This window comes from Sminthopsis crassicaudata, chromosome 2 (genome assembly GCF_048593235.1).
Source record: "Sminthopsis crassicaudata isolate SCR6 chromosome 2, ASM4859323v1, whole genome shotgun sequence".
Lineage (NCBI taxonomy): Eukaryota > Metazoa > Chordata > Mammalia > Dasyuromorphia > Dasyuridae > Sminthopsis > Sminthopsis crassicaudata.
Window position 1 is genome coordinate 363,835,146 of NC_133618.1, and position 17,715 is coordinate 363,852,860.

General features: G+C 34.8%; 1 protein-coding gene across 2 annotated transcripts in view; it reads left to right on the forward strand.

Moving 5' to 3' along the window:
• The window catches only part of RAD50 (RAD50 double strand break repair protein), an 81,949-nt gene continuing 64,234 nt past the window's right edge, over nt 1–17,715 (forward strand). For both annotated transcript variants that reach the window (XM_074290985.1, XM_074290986.1), the window contains exons 1-2: nt 1–859; nt 2,605–2,688. In XM_074290985.1, coding sequence (XP_074147086.1) covers nt 731–859; nt 2,605–2,688 — 213 coding nt within the window. In that variant the 5' untranslated portion in view covers nt 1–730. The remainder of the gene's footprint in view (nt 860–2,604; nt 2,689–17,715) is intronic.

Below are 17,715 nucleotides of genomic sequence, written 5' to 3' on the forward strand. Positions count from 1 at the left end.
GGAAGGGGCGGGGCTTCATGCCGGAAAGGGGTGGGGCAGCGGCGAGCGGGAAGCGCTGGTGTATGGTTGGAGGTATCGCAGTTGCTAATTTGATCTAGGGGCTCTTAGTGCAATCTCGACCCCGCCTCAGGCGCTGGGATAGTAGCCGGTAGGAGGTGGGGGCTCCTCAGCGGACCCCAACTGCTGGGGCTGCGCCATTGTTTCACGGTCCCTGAGTTTCTTTAGGGTCTTTTATCCTTCCTCACCCACTTCTCCTGACTCCCCGGCCTCTTTAATCTCCTCCGCCGCCTCCTCAGCTCCTTACTTAAATCTTTCCGAGGCAGCTCGCTCCCCAGCCCCGCCCCCCCACTCCTCCGGCCTAAGAGACCGCGGCTAATACTGCCTCACCCCTCCGTCCTCCCCTCTTCCCACCTCGTTCCTTTTCCCTCATCCCCCGCCTGGAGCTCCAGGTGTGCTGCGAGATTGTTGGGCCAGAGTGGCAGAGTGTGCGGGTCTACACCACCCGGGCCTCCCGTCCGAGGCCGAACGTAGCGCCGCCTGTGGACAGCCTTAAATTTCCGGGTCAGAGTTGAGTAGCGCCCAGCGCAAGGATAAACCCAAGCGCAAATCGTTCCCTTGGGACAAGTGAATGGGCAGTAGAACATTGCTATCCTTAAAGGCTAGAAGTTGCTCCAGAAATAAAGTCTTAGGTTATCAAAATTCTTGATATTGACAAAAAAAGATTGAAAACATGTCTAAGATCGAAAAGATGAGCATTATGGGTGTGAGGAGTTTTGGAATAGAGGACAAGGATAAGCAAGTTATCACTTTCTTCAGTCCTTTAACAATTTTGGTTGGACCCAATGGTGCAGGGAAGACGGTAAGTCTTACTGGGCTATGGGACAAAAAATAACCAGGGTTTACTTTAGTAGTAATGATCTTAATTCCATACTGTGCTGCAGACACGATCAGTCAGTAAACACTTATTAAGCACCTACTGTGTGTTACTGGGTCTACTGTAAAATGCTAGGGGTGAAAAAGGCAAAAATTAACCCTTGCTATCAAGAAGTTTACAATATAATGGTGACATCATGCAGACATACTAGGCAAGCTATATACAGGATGAGGAGGAAATAATTAACAGAGGGAAGGTATTATAATTAAGAGATATTGGCAGATTATGGGGGAGGAGGACAGAAAAGGAAACCAGGGAGTGTTGGGAGAAGGGGAAGGGCACCGTGTTCCAAGCTTGTCTGGGAGCATTCAGATGGAGTTATTGCTTATTTAACATTTATGAAGTCATTTTACTATTTCTTTAGCTTAGCATTCATACTCCTGGTATTGTTGATAAGTAATTGATGGTTTAAAAACAACAAAGTAGAAATCCACATATACATTATAGATGAAAGTACAATGAGATAAAATATTGGCAAATTAAATGTGAGATGTAAATTTAGCAACTTTTAAATTTGTGTGACACTGAATAAGGCTTGTTTAAATTGAAAATCTTGGTGTGATTATGAGAATAGCATTATTTCATCAAAAAATTCAGTTCAGCAAATTAAATACCTATTTTCAAAAACTACTAGGTACTGAAGATAGAGATGAAAAAAAACACCCAAAAACATAGTCCCTTAATTCAAGTAACTCATAATTGAATAGGCAGACAGGAGGAAAGAAGACAAAAAAGTAATTGTAATGCAAATTAAATTTTTGTTGAAATTTGTAGTAGGTATGAAAGGAAATATTGTAGAGTAAGTCTGGAAATAGTGATCAATCCTAGATTATGTAAGGCTTTGAATACTAGACTAAGTAGTAAACTAATTGTTTGATCAGGAGAATAATATGTTGAGAGGGGTATATTAAAGGAAAAAGACCTGTCAAGATTAAAATAGTTTAGATAGAGTTTGTGTAGATCTGTGAATGAAAAGCATAGGTGATGGATTTGAGAGGTTATGATGATAGAATCAACCAAACTCAGAATATGTTTATGTATTATATTTTATGTATTATGATAAAAAATGATGTCTTTCCCACTTAAATGAATAAGTATGCCACACATTAGCTGCCCTCTGCTTTTTCAATCTTTCCTTTCATTAATCCTCGACCTACAACATAACCACTATCTCTTATAATCTTTGTTATTATTGTTTATACCATTCATATAATATATTTGACTTATCTTGTGATATTTTTTGCATCGCGTTTTTCAAGAAAATTTTGTTACTAAATTTGCATATAGGAACTAAATTGTAAGTAAATTGAAAGAATGCTTTCAACAAATAGTTTTTAGTGGCATCTATGTGCAGTGACAGGAAACATATGTAGACATTTGTGATATAGGTATTTGTTAGGTGACTTTACAGTACATGGAATAAACAAATTAAGTAATGTTTTGCCACAAGATTTTAAGGGAGAGGAAACCAAGCATTTTTAAAAACGCACTTAATGTGCTAAGCATTGTGTGAAGTGTTTGCAAGTATTCTCTGTTATTGAATCATATCAATAGAGCTAGAATTAACTTTAGGAATTATTTATTTCAACATGCTCATTTTATGGATGAGAAAACTGAAGTCCATTTTGAACAGCTTATCTTATATAATATATAATTTTTCATCTATTTAGACCATCATTGAATGTCTGAAGTATATTTCTACTGGAGATTTCCCTCCTGGTACCAAAGGAAATACATTTGTTTATGATCCAAAGGTAAGAAGAGTATATATGTAAAGATAATTTGTATTTTTCTGATAAACTTTTAAAAAAATGTTAATGGAAAAAACAATAAAACTTATAATGTAGATTACAGCATAATATAGAAATTGGAGTAGCTTTTAAGCGTAACATGTCCTGAAGAAAATTTAAGTAAGACTTAAATATCTTATGTTGTAATTACTTGACTTGTTCCACTCTTTCATGCGTTTCTAGGGGTATACATACAATTTAAAAATTTTCATGTTAGAAAGGATCCTAAATATATCTGCTTATGAATTCCCCTCTATAATGTACTTGACAAATGATTATCCTACTTTGATTGAAGGCTTCTGGCAAGGGAATTTAAAAAAAAAAAATTTTTTTTTCCCAGTTATATGTGAAAAAAATTTTTTTTACATTTAGTTTTTGAAATTTTGAATTCCAGATTCTCTCCCTTCCCTTTTCTTCCTGCCCCATTGAGATGACACATGTGAAGACATGCAAACATTTCTATAAAAGTCATATTGTGGGGAAAAAAACCAAACATAGATGGCCCTCCTTGTTAAGGGACAGGTCAGTTCTCTGAGAGCTTCCACAGCTGTGGATCATAACATCATAAGGGGTTGCAAGGCAGCCTTTGCTGACATAGGTGTTGCTGATTGAGAATGAAATAAATTGGGGACAGAGGGAAGACACAACTGCCTCTCAGTCTCTTTGTATCATTCTCTCACAAGAGGATATCTATTCTGGGTTGGATCTCCAGCAGCCACTGTCAGATGGCTCCTGTGTATTTCAGCAGCTCTCCCATGTATTCCAACACCTCCCCTCCAAAAAAAAAAAATCCTCTAGAAAAATAAAGTTTAAAAAAAAAAAAAAGTATGCTTCAATCTGTATTCAGACAATCAGTTCTTTCTCTAGATATGAATAATATTTTTCATCATAAATTCTTCAGAGTATTCTTGGATCATTATATTGTGAGAATAGCAATCATTCACAGATAATGGTCCCACAACATTGCTATTATTTTGTCCATAGTACATTTCACTTTGTATGAGCTCATGAAAAATTTTTGAGGTTTTTCTGAGAGAATCATGTTCATCATTTCTTATAAAACAATAATAATATTCCATCATAATCACTACCACAACTTATTCAGCTATTCCCCAATTGGTGGGCATCTTCTCAGTTTCCAATTTTTGCCCTGAGAAAAGAGTTGCTATAAATATTTTTGTACATATAGATTCTTTTTTTTTTTTTTTTTTTTTTTTTTAATCATTTTTGGAATACATGCCTGGAAGTGGTATTGTTAGGACAAAGAGTATGCATGATTTTATAGCTCTTTGGTTATAGATCATTTCTTTTGATTATTTACCAATTGAAGAATCTAATTTTTAAAATAAATTCAATTCCCTATGCTATTGAGAAATAAGGGCTTCATCAGAGAACTTGCTTCAAAATTCTTTTCACAATTGCTATTGCTAACTATATTTTTGCCCATTTATTTATATTCTCTCTCTCCTTTCATCCTGTGTGCCTCTTCAAAAGTGTTTTGCTTTTGACGCCCCTCCTCCAGTATGCCCTTTTTTCTATTATCCTCACCCTGTGTTCTTCCTCTCCTACTTTCCTAAGTTAGATCACATATTGAGTGTTTATATTGTGTCCTCTTTGACATAATTCTGATGAGAAAAAGTTCACTGACTCTTCTCTCCCATCCATTCTTCCCTTCCATTGTTTTTTTTTATTATTATTAATTTTATAATTATAATTTTTTTGACAGTATATATGCATAGGTATTTTTATTTTTTTTTTTTACAGCATTATCCCTTGTACTCCTTTCTGTTCCGAATTTTTCCCCTCCTTCCCTCCACCCCCTCCCCTAGATAGCAGGCATTCCTATACATATTAAATATCTTATAATATATCCTAGGTAAATATATATTGCAGAACTGAATTTTGTTGTTGCTGTTGTTGCAAAGGAAGAATTGTATTCGGAAGGTAAAAATAACCTGGGAAGAAAAAACAAAAAAAAATGCTCACAGTTTACACTCATTTCCCAGTGTTCTTTTTCTGGGTGTAGCTGATTCTGTCCATCATTGATCAATTGGAATTGGATTAGCTCTTCTCTATGTTGAAGATATCCACTTCCATCAGAATACATCCTCATACAGTATCATTGTTGAAGTGTATAATGATCTCCTAGTTCTGCTCGTTTCACTCAGCATCAGTTGATGTAAATCTCTCCAAGCCTCTCTGTATTCCTCCTATTGGTCCTATTTCTTACGGAACAATAATATTCCATAACATTCACACACCATAATTTACCCAACTATTCTCCAATTGATGGACGTCCATTCATTTTCCAGTTTCTAGCCACTACAAAAAGGGCTGCCACAAACATTTTGGCATATACAGGTCCCTTTCCCTTCTTTAGTATTTCTTTGGGATATAAGCCCAGTAGTAGCACTGCTGGACCAAAGGGTATGCACATTTTGATAACTTTTTGGGCATAATTTCAGATTGCTCTCCAGAATGGTTGGATTCTTTCACAAGTCCACCAACAATGCATCAGTGTCTCAGTTTTCCCACAGCCCCTCCAACATTCATCATTATTTGTTCCTGTCATCTTAGCCAATCTGACAGGTGTGTAGTGGTATCTCAGAGTTGTCTTAATTTGCATTTCTCTGATCAATAGTGATTTGGAACACTCTTTCATATGAGTGGAAATAGTTTTAATTTCATCATCTGAAAATTGTTCATATACTTTGACCATTTTTCAATTGGAGAATGGCTTGATTTCTTTTTTTTTTTATTTTAATAATTTTTTATTATATATTTTTTTATAATATTAGCCCTTGTATTCATTTTTCCAAATTATCCCCCCCCTCCCTCTACTCCCTCCCCCCAATGACAGGCAATCCCATACATTTTACTTGTGTTACAATATAACCTAGATACAATACATGTGTGTAAATACCATTTTCTTGTTGCACAATAAGCATTAGATTCCGAAGGTACATGTAACCTGGGCAGACAGATATTAGTGCTAACAATTTACATTCATTTCCCAGTGTTTCTTCTCTGGGTGTAGCTACCTCTGTCTATCATTGATCAACTGGAAGTGAGTTGGCTCTTCTTTATGTTGAAGATTTCTACTACCATCAGAATATATCCTCATACAGTATTGTTGTTGAAGTGTACAGTGATCTTCTGGTTCTGCTCATTTCACTCAGCATCAGTTGATGTAAGTCTCTCCAAGCCTCTCTGTATTCCTCCTGCTGGTCATTTCTTACAGAGCAATAATATTCCATAACCTTCATATACCATAATTTACCCAACCATTTTCCAACTGATGGACATCCATTCATCTTCCAGTTTCTAGCTACAACAAAAAGAGCTGCCACAAACATTTTGGCACATACAGGTCTCTTTCCGCTCTTTAGTATTTCTTTGGGATATAATGGCTTGATTTCTTATAAATTAAAGTCAATTCTCTGTATATTTTGGAGATGAAGCCTTTATCAGAACCTTTAACTGTAAAAATTTTTTCCCAATTTGTTACTTCCCTTCTAATCTTGTTTGCATTAGTTTTGTTTGTGCAGAAACTTTTTAATTTGGTGTAATCAAAATGTTCTATTTTGTGATCAATAATGGTCTCTAGTTCTCCCTTGGACACAAACTCCTTCCTCCTCCACAAGTCTGAGAGGTAAACTATCCTATGTTCCTCTAATTTATTTATGATCTCGTTCTTTATAGCTAAATCTTGGACCCATTTTGATCTTATCTTAGTATGTGGTGTTAAATGTGGGTCCATACCTAGTTTCTGCCATACTAATTTCCAGTTTTCCCAGCAGTTTTTGTCAAATAATGAATTCTTATCCCAAAAGTTGGGATCTTTGGGTTTGTCAAACACTAGATTGCTATTTTTATTCACTATCTTGCCCTGTGAACGTAACCTATTCCACTGATCAACTAGTCTATTTCTTAGCCAATACCAAATGGTTTTGGTGACTGTTGCTTTATAATATAGTTCTAGATCAGATACAGCTAGACCACCTTCATTTAATTTTTTTTTCATCACTTCCCTTTAAATTCTGGACCTTTTGTTGTTTCATATGAATTCTGGTGTTATTTTTTCTAGGTCATTAAAATAGTTTCTTGGGAGTCTGATTGGTATAGCACTAAATAAATAGATTAGTTTAGGGAGTATTGTCATCTTAATTATATTCGCTCGGCCTATCAAGAGTACTCAATGTCTTTCCAATAATTTAAATCTGACTTTATTTTTGTGGCAAGTGTTTTGTAGTTTTGCTCATATAATTCCTGACTTTCCTTTGGTAGATATATTCCCAAATATTTTATAATATCGACCGTTATTTTGAATGGAATTTCTCTTTGTATCTCTTGTTGTTGGATTGTGTTGGTAATGTATAAAAATGCTGAGGATTTATGTGGATTTATTTTGTATCCTGCAACTTTGCTAAAGTTCTGAATTATTTCTAATAGCTTTTTAGCAGAGTCTTTGGGGTTCTCTAAGTATATCATCATGTCATCTGCAAAGCGTGATAGTTTGGTTTCCTCATTTCCTACTCTAATTCCTTGAATCTCTTTCTCGGCTGTTATTGCCGAGGCTAGCGCTTCTAGTAGTATATTGAATAGTAATGGTGATAGTGGGCAACCTTGTTTCACTCCTGATCTTACAGGGAAAGGTTCCAGTTTATCACCATTACATATGATGTTTACTGACGGTTTTAAATATATGCTCCTTATTATTTTAAGGAATAGTCCATTTATTCCTATACTCTCAAGCGTTTTTGGTAGGAATGGATGATGGATTTTATCAAATGCTTTTTCTGCATCTATTGAGATGATCATGTGGTTTTTTATTAATTTGATTATTAATATGGTCAATTATACTAATAGTTTTCCTAATATTAAACCAGCCCTGCATTCTTGGTATGAATCCTACTTGATCATAGTGTATTATCCTGGGGATGATTTTCTGAAGTCTTTTGGCTAATAACTTATTTATGATTTTAGCATCAATATTCATTAAGGAGATTGGGCTATAGTTTTCTTTCTCAGTTTTCAGTCTACCTGGTTTAGGTATCAGTACCACGTCTGTGTCATAAAAGGAATTTGCTAGGACTCCTTCAATCCCTATTTTTTCAAATTGTTTATATAGCATTGGAGTTAGTTGTTCTTTAAATATTTGGTAGAATTCACATGTAAATCCATCTGGTCCTGGGGATTTTTTCTTAGGGAGTTGGTAAATAGCTTGTTCTATTTCTTTTTCTGAAATGGGACTATTTAGACTACTTACATCTTCCTCTGTTAATCTGGGCAAGCTATATTTTTGAAGGTATTTTTCCATTTCATTTAAGTTATAGAATTTATTGGCATAAAGTTGAGCAAAGTAGCTCCTAACTATTCTAATTTCCTCTTCATTAGTGGTTAGTTCTCCCTTTTCATTTTCAAGACTAACAATTTGCTTTTTCTCTTTCCTTTTTTTAATCAGATTTACTAAGGGTTTGTCTATTTTCTTGTTTTTTTCATAGAACCAACTCTTAGTTTTATTAATTCAATAGTTTTTTTACTTTCAATTTTATCAATCTCACCTTTTATTTTTAGAATTTCAAGTTTCGTGTTTGTCTGGAGGTTTTTAATTTGTTCCTTTTCTAGCAGTTTTAGTAGTAAGCCCAATTCGTTGACCCTCTCTTTCTCTATTTTATGCAAGTAGGCCTCTAGAGATATAAAACTTCCCCTTATTACTGCTTTGGCTGTATCCCACACATTTAGGTATGATGTCTAATTATTGTCATTTTCTTGGGTGAAGTTATTAATTATGTCTATGATTTGCTGTTTTACCCAATCATTCTTTAGTATAAAATTATTTAGTTTCCAATTATTTTTGGTCTATTTTCCCCTGGCTTTTTATTAAATGTAATTTTAATTGCATTGTGCTCTGAAAAGGATGCATTTACTATTTCTGCCTTACTGCATTTGATTTTTGAAGTTTTTATGTCCTAATATATGATCAAATTTTGTATCGGTTCCATGAACTGCTGAGAAGAAAGTATACTCCTTTCTGTCTCCATTTAGCTTTCACCAAAAATCTATCATATCAAACTTTTCTAAGTATTCTATTTACCTCTTTGACTTCTTTCTTATTTATTTTGTGGTTTGATTTATCTAATTCTGAGAGTGCAAGGTTGAGATCTCCCACTATTATAGTTTTGCTGTCTATTTCTTTTTGCAGCTCTCTTAATTTCTCTTTTAAGAATTTAGATGCTGCACCCCTTGGTGTGTATATGTTTCATATTGATACTGTTTTATTATCTATGCTACCCTTTAGAAGGATATAATGCCCTTCCTTATCTCTTTTAATTAGATCAGTTTTTGTTTTTGCTTGATCTGTGATGAGGATGGCTATTCCTGCTTTTTTGGCTTCATCTGAAGCATAGTAGATTCTGCTCCACTCTTTTACTTTTAGTTTGAATGTATCACCTTGTTTCAGGTATGTTTCCTGTAAACAACATATAGTAGGATTCTGACTTTTAATCCAGTCTGCTAACTACTTCCTCTTTATGAGGGAGTTTATCCCATTCACATTTATGGTTAGAATGACTAATTTTATATTGCTTGCCGTCCTGTTAACCTCTGCTTATGCTTTTCTCCTTTCCTTTCCTCTTACCCCCTTCCCCAGTATTAAACTTGTGAACACCACTTGCTTTTCACAGCCCTCCCTTTTTAGTATCCCTCCTCTAAAAGTTCCTCTTCCTATTTTACCCCTTTTTCTCATAATTTCTGTATTCCCTTCCCCTTAGCTTACTTCTTCCCTCTCACTTTTCAATGAAGTGGAAGAAGTTTCACCATAAATCGAATATGTCTATTGATTCAAACTATGTTCATCTCCCTCCTTTCTTTCTCTCAGATATAATAGGTTACCTTTGCCTCTTCATGAGATATAGTACCACCACTTTACCCTTTTTTATGATATAATTTCCTTTCCACCTCTAGTTTCTAGGACAAATTATACCTGTGTTCTTTACATATCTTTATGGCAGAAATATAGTTCTTAAGATTTCTTTTTACCTTTTTAGAAATCTCTTGAGTTCTGTATTTGAAGATCAAACATTTTGTGTAGGTTTGGTTTTTTCAAGAATAGATGGAATTCATTTAACTTGTTAAATGTCCATCTTCTTCCCTGGAAAACGATGCTCATTTTTGCTGGGTAAGTTATTCTTGGCTGCATACCAAGTTCCTTAGCTTTTCAGAATATCATATTCCAGGCCCTTCGTTCTTTTAATGTGGATGCTGCTAGATCCTGGGTTATCCTTATTGTGGCTCCTCCATATCTGAATTGCTTTTTTTCTAGCAGCTTCCAGTATTTTTTCCTTCTTCTGATGGTTCTTGAACTTGGCCAATATATTTCTTGGCGTTTTGATTTTAGGGTCCCTTTCAGTAGGTGATCGATGAATTTTTTCAATGTCTATTTTACCCTTTGTTTCCAAAATGTCTGGGCAGTTCTCTTTGATAATTTCCTGGAAAATAGTGTCCAGGCTCTTTTTTTCCTCACATTTTTCAGGGAGTCCGATTATTCTCAAATTATCTCTCCTGGATCTGTTTTCCAGGTCTATTGTCTTTCCAATAAAGTACTTGACATTCTTTTCAATTGTTTCATTTTTCTGGTTTTGCTCGACTACTTCTTGGTTTCTCCTTGAGTCATTCATTTCTATTTGTTCGAGTCTAATTTTCAATGGTGTATTTTCTTCACTCACTTTTTTTATATCTTTTTGTAATTGTCCAATTGAGTTTTTAAGTGAGTTTTTTTCTTCTATGGAATTTTTTCCATTTCATTCATTTTATTTTTTAGAGAGTTGTTTTCTTTTTCCAGCTCACTAATTTTATTTCTCAATGATTTGATCTCTTTATCCACTCTGGATGACTTCTCCAGACTCTCTTGCCAAGCTTCCCTTTCCTTTTCCCATTTTTCTTCTAGCTCTCTTGTGAGAGCCTTTTTGATTTCCTCTATGAGATTCTTTTGTATTGAGGAGCATCTCATATCCCCCTTAGAGGATTCCTCTGGAGACAATCTGCTTTTGGTCTCCTCAGTATTTGAAGTCTGCTCTCTCTCCATACAGAAGCTGTCAATGTTTAGAGCCCTTTTAAATTTTTTATTCATTTTGTCAGAGCAGAATGGAAGAAAACAAATTGACAAGAGAAACAATTGGTCTGTTTCTGGGGGGGCATGGGGCTGGATTGTTTTACTGAGCTTCCTCTACAGACTGAGGGAGACAGCAGTGAGGTACTAACAAGACAGTGATGGCTGTGCTGCGTCTGCGCTCTGAGGCTCTAAGAAAGCGCTAAGTCACTCTGGGTGGGGGTAGGGGTGGCCAGGTCCCTAGAGACACTAGCTTTCCGGGGTTTTATTCTTCACCTCCGGTAAACCTTCTCCACTGCTCCTCTGCTGCCAAGATGCAACATCCACACTGGGGAAAAAGTCTTTTTGCAGAAACGGCAGAGATCGCACCCTTCCTCCTTCTGGTCCGAGCTGTGTAAGCTGCCTGTCTCACTCTCGCTGCCTGCCCTCAGTCTGCGCCCAGTCTGTTCGACCCTTCCCCAAGCAAACACAGACCTTCTCTGGCGAATTTCAAGGATGTCTTCTGTTGGTGATTATTTGTGGGTTTCTTTTCCAGTCAAGCATTAACTCCGAGGCTTATCATGAAGTAAGTCCTGAGAGAAAACACGGAGCTCAAGCAGCTATCTGCCTCCACTCCATCTTGGCTGGAAATCAAAAACCCCCTTCCAATTTTCTATTCAGCTCTGGATTTTTCATCACAAATGCTTGAAAGTCCTCTATTTCATTAATGCTTACTTTTTCCCCTGAAGAATTATGCTCAGTTTTTCTGGGGAGGTGATTCTTAGTTGTAATCCTAGCTTTTTTGCTCTCTGGGATATCATGTTCCAAGCCCTCCTATCTTTTAATGTTGAAGCTGCTAAATCTTATATTATCCTGACTGTGGCTCCACCACACTTGAATTGTTTCTTTCTAGATACTTGTAGTAGTTTCTCTTTGGCCTGAGAATTCTGGAATTTAGCTATAATATTCCTGAGAGTTTCATCTTGGGATCTCTTTCAGGAAGTGATTTGTGGATTCTTTCACTTTCAAATTTACGCTTTGGTTCTAGATTATCAGAACAGTTTTCTTTGACAATTTCTTGAAAATGATGTCAAGGCTCCTTTTTTGATCATGGCTTTCAGGTAGATAATAATTTTATATTCTTTCTTCTGGATCTATTTTTGAGATCAATTATTATTCCAGTGAGATATTTCACATTGTTCCCATTTTTTCATAATTTTGATTTTGTTTTGTTTTTGTACAAACAAATCCATTCCAGACAAGATTAGAAGGGAAGCAGTAAACTGAAAATTTTACATCCAAGGATTCTAATAAATACTTCATTTCTAAAATAATATAGAGAATTGATTTAAATTTATAACATAAGCCATTATCAGCTATATAAGAATACAAGTTATCTAATTGATAAATGGTCAAAGAATATGAACAGACAATTTTCAGGTGAAGAAATTAAAACCATGTGTAGTCATATGAAAAAATGCTCTGAATCACTATTTATCAGAGAAATGCAAATTAAGAAAACTATAAAGTTCCACTGCACATATCTCAGATTGATTAAGATGACAGGAAAAAATAATGGTGAATGTTGGCAGGGATGTGGGAAAACTGGAACACTAATACATTATTGGTGGAGTTGTGAATTGATGCAACCATTCTAGAGAGGAATAGGGAACCATAGAGAGAGGACTGTGGGGACTGAGTGTGGATCACAACATAGTATTTTCACCTTTGTTGTTTGCTTGTATTTTGTTTTTTTTTTTCTCATTTTTTCCCTTTTTGATTTTTTTGTGCAGCACGATAGTTATGGAAATATGTATAGAAGAATTGTACATGTTTAACATATATTGCCTTACTTCCTACATAAGGAGCAGGGTGGGGGGAAATGGAGGAAGGAAAAATATTTGGAATACAAGGTTTTGCAAGGGTGATTGTTGAAAATTCTCTGCATATATTTCGAAAATAAAAAACTTTAACAAAAAAAATTTTTAAAAGGCATTCTCATTGCCTTTTGTTTTTTTAATAGTATCTTATTTTTTTATTTTTCCAAATACATGTAAAAATACTTTTCAGCTTTTATTTTTGTTAAACTTTGTGTTCTAATTTTTTTTTCTTTTTCCTTTACCTACTCTCTCCCCAAGACTGCAAGCAATATGATATGGGTTAAATTTGTGTTTCATATTCGTCATTTTGTGCAAGAAATATCAGACCAAAAGGAAAAAAAAAAAAAAAAGCACAGTAAAGAAGAAAAAAAAAAGTGAAAACACTATGATTTGATCCACATTCAGTCTCCATAAATCTCTCTCTGGATGTGGTTTGGCATTTTCCATCCCATGTATCTTGGATTGCCTTGTTCAAGTAAGTTTTTCCAAGCTTTTCTGAAATCAGCCTGCTCATCATTTCTTATAGAGCAATATTTCATTATATTCATATACCATAACTTATTCAGCCATTGGAGAATTGATGGAAATTCACTCAGTTTCCAGTTTCTTGCCACTACAAAAAGGTCTGCAAACATTTGTGGACACGTGAGTCCTTTTCCCTTTTTTATTATTTTGGATTATAAACCCAGTAGAGATACTGCTGGATCAAAGGATATGCACAGTTTTATAGGTCTGTGGGCATAGTTCCAAATTAAGGCTAAAGCAGTTCATAATTTCACTAATAATGTATTAGTGTTCCAGTTTTCCCTCTCCCCTCCAACATTTATCAACATCTTTTCCTGTTGAAAAGCTTAGCTAGTTATTGGGCTTATATCCCAAAGAAATACTGAGAAGGGGAAAGGGACCTGTATGTGCCAAAATGTTTGTGGCAGCTCTTTTTGTAGTGGCTAGAAACTGGAAGATGAATGGATGTCCATCAATTGGAGAATGGTTGGGTAAATTATGGTATATGAATGTTATGGAATATTATTCTGTAATAAATAACCAACAGGAGGAATACAGAGAGGCTTGGAGAGACTTACATCAACTGATGCTGAGTGAAATGAATAGAACCAGAAGATCGCTATACACTTCAATGCTGTATGAAGATATATTCTGATGGAAGTGGATATCTTCAACATAAAGAAGATCCAACTCACTTCCAATTGATCAATGATGGACAGAAATAACTAAACCCAGAGAAGGAACACTGGGAAGTGAATGTAAATTGTTAGCACTACTGTCTATCTACCCAGGTTACTTATACCTTCGGAATCTAATACTTAATGTGCCACAAGAAAATGGGATTTGCACACATATATTGTATCTAGGTTATATTGTAACACATGTAAAATGTATGGGATTGCCTGTCATCTAGGGGAGGGAGTAGAGGGAGGGAGGGGATAATTTGGAAAAATGAATACAAGGGATAATGTTTTAAAAAAAATTACTCATGCATATATACTGTCAAAAAAATTTTTATAATTATAAAAAAAAAAAAGAAAAGCTTAGCTAAACTGAGAGATATGAGGTGGTACCTCAAAGTTGTCTTAATTTGCATTTCTTTAATCAATAGTAATTTAGAGCATTTTTTCATTTAATTAGAAATGATGTTAATTTTTTCATTTGAAAATTATCTGTTTATGTTCTTTGACCAGCTTTTTAGCTTCCCGTCTAATCTTGGCTGTGTTGGCTTTGTGCAAAACCTTTTTTGTTTAATGTAATCAAAATTATCCAATTTTCATTTCATAATGTTCTCTAGTTCTTCTTTGGGTATAAATTGGCCATAAATTCCTCTCTTTTTCACAGATCTGAGAACAAAAGCCCTTATTTTCTTAATTTGTTTATATATCACTTTATGTATAAATCATGAATCCATTTTGATTCTTATCCCAGAAGTTAGAGTTACTTACTACTCTACTTTGAGTAAGACTAAAAGGTATCAAACACTAGATTACTATAGTCATTGATGGTTGTGTTGTGTGTATTAACCTATTCCACTAATCCACAATTTCTTAGTCTATACCAAATAGTTTTTATGACTACTGCTTTATAATAATATAATATAGTTTTAGTTCTGATACAGCTAGGTCACTTTCCTTTGCATTTTAAAAAAATTAATTTCCTTGAGATTCTTGACTTTTTGTTTTTCTAGATGATTTTGTTATTTTTTTCTAGCTCTATAAATGATAGTTTGATACAGCACTGAACAAGTATTATAATTATAATTATAAGTAATTTAGGTAGAATTGTCATTTTTATTATGTTAGCTCATTCTATCCTTGAGCAATTTATATTTTTCCAATTGTTTAGATCTAACTTTATTTGTGTGAAAAGTGTTTTGTAATTGTGTTCATATAGTTCCTGGCTTTGTCTCAGCAAGTAGACTCCCAAATATTTTATATTGTTTATGGTGATTTTAATCCTCATTAGCTTTTTGTATTCCCTTTGGCAAGGGATTTCTTTAAGTTAAATTGAAATATCTCCTTCCAATTTTGCACAGATGACAATTATTAGGAAATTGTTCTTATGTCAAACCTATCTCTTCTTCCTTGCAAATTCTGCCTGTCATTCCTAATGTTCTTTGGGAACCAGCAAGATAAAGTTAATCTTTTTCCCCATGGTAGCTCTTCCTAAACAGGATGTCTCCAAAGTATTAAAACTGCACTAATCCTTTTGGAAGATCTTGTCCTTAAAAGAGAACTACTGTGACTCTTCATTTGTCTTCTCCAAGTTACACATCCATAGTTCTTTTAACCACTTCTCAGATGGCATGATCTCTAGTCCTCTGTGGCAAATGATTGCCAGATTAGCAGTATCCTCAACATTCTCTCATCACAATTGAAACTAAAAATGCACCTGTGATCTCACCAGGATAGAGAACAATAACTTTTACCTCCCTACAACTAAATATTAAACTCTGCTCAGTGCATCCTTAGAGAACATTTGTGTTTAGTACTGTTATATCATATAATTTAGTCTTTGAGTTTTCTGTCCATTGAAACTTCAGATCTTTGTCAGACTATGGTTATCTACCACTTAGTAATTATAAAATTGAATTTTTGAATTAAGCACAAGATTGACATTTATATTAAATTTCATTTTACTGGTTTAAGTCTAACATGTAGCCTGACAAGATCTTTTTGGTACATGAATATAATGATCCAGAATGTTAGCTCTCCCTTTAAGCCTTATACCATCTACATTTTTTTTTTTTTTTTTTTTGTGTGTGTGTAATCTACATTTTTGATAAGCATGTCATCCAAGCCATTATTCAAGTCACTAATTGTAGGCTAGAATTCTGAAAAGATGTATTTGAATCTAAGACAGGGGGGGGGGGGTACTTAAGGCTAATTACTTATTCAAGGTGTGAAAATGGTTCTATAAACATATGGTGCTGTTGGCTCTCCTCCACTCTTGCAGAATGTGTTGTGATGAGGTAATCATATGCAAGGATTGGAGGGCTGAGGGAAAGGGTCTGAGCCTCTTGACCACAGCACGTTGAGCAGAGAGGACTTAAGGCTCCAGACGCTAGAGTCTGAGATTCATATTTGGCAAGCCAATGTGGCAGCTTGCCTGCCTCCTTTACTTCTCCTAAAGACTAAGGACTTTGACTGATTTTGACTGACTGATCCTGAGACCCTTCAGAAAGCTAGTGCGGACATTATAACTAATAAAAAGATCAAATTCAAGGACATCTCCTCTGGAGAGTCTTCTGGAGAACTCCATCCAAATTGATATCAAGCCATCAAAGGACTCTGCGTCTAGCTAGTCAACTACTTCCAAATTCATTAACTGTTGTTTAAAGGATAGCATGAGAGATTTCATTGCATGTTTGACTATAATCTAAATAGACAAATTGTGTTTGCTGCCTTTTCCTCCCAAGCACATTGTCAAAAAACAAAGTGATATTATTCTGGCTGGACCTTCAGTTATTGGATCCATTCTGGTTCTTTGTAATCATCACTTCTTTTTCTACATATTCATTCGTGTTACTAATACAGTTTAGAATTTGCTAGGAATACCAGTTGAGTTCACTGGCCTATCCATAATTTGAAGATCCTATTTCTGTCTTTCAGATTGGAACATATTAATAATCTTTTACTACAGATTCTGTGCTTCATAATCTTTTAAAGATTGACAGTTGCTCAACAATCAAATATACCAATTCTTTTTATTCCTAGGATATAAGCACTTAGAGAACTGAGACTAATTTTTGTTGTTGTTGTTCTTGTTCTGTACTCTCAGTGCCTAGCTAAAATTACTTTGAATTTCTTTATATTTATTTTCTTCAACTTATGTACATATTATTGGTCCCAATAGAATATAAGTTTCTAAGGCTCGAGGACTATTTCATGTTTGTCTTTGAAATCCTTGTGTTTAGTATATTGTTTGGCACATAATAGGCATATGATTAGTGTTTATTAAATAAATGAGTGAATGTTATTTATTTGGATTTGTTGGCTTGAATTTATAGGCTGTCTGTTAATCCCTGTTAATCCTTATTTTGATTCCCTTTGAAATATTTATTCTTTCTATTTCAGTCCAGAGATCATTGTCCTCAGCAAAGTAAAAAAAAAAAAAGCAAAATGAAAGGCTTTGCCTTTAACTTTGCCCCATCTCATAAAAGTAGTTGAATGTCTTCCTTGGTCCTTTACTTTCTCTAATACATCTGGAATAATCCTTTTTGTTCTCTTTTCTTTGAGAGGCCTAGCTCATTCTGAGTTTTAACTAGTTTTTTAATAGTGCTTTTACAGGACAGTGACAGATTTTCATATTGATTTTCTTTTATCAGTCCTTGCTCCTATTTTATCTCCTTGCCCTTTTAAAAATCTAAGTTGGTTGACATGTTCCATGTGTATTTGTGGAATTTCTTTAGATCAGGTGCCCCCTTTCAAAGCATCAAAGAAAGAGTTGGAAGGGACTTTATTTCACTTCACTCACTTACAAATGATAGCACTGATGCTCAGAAATATCAAAAGA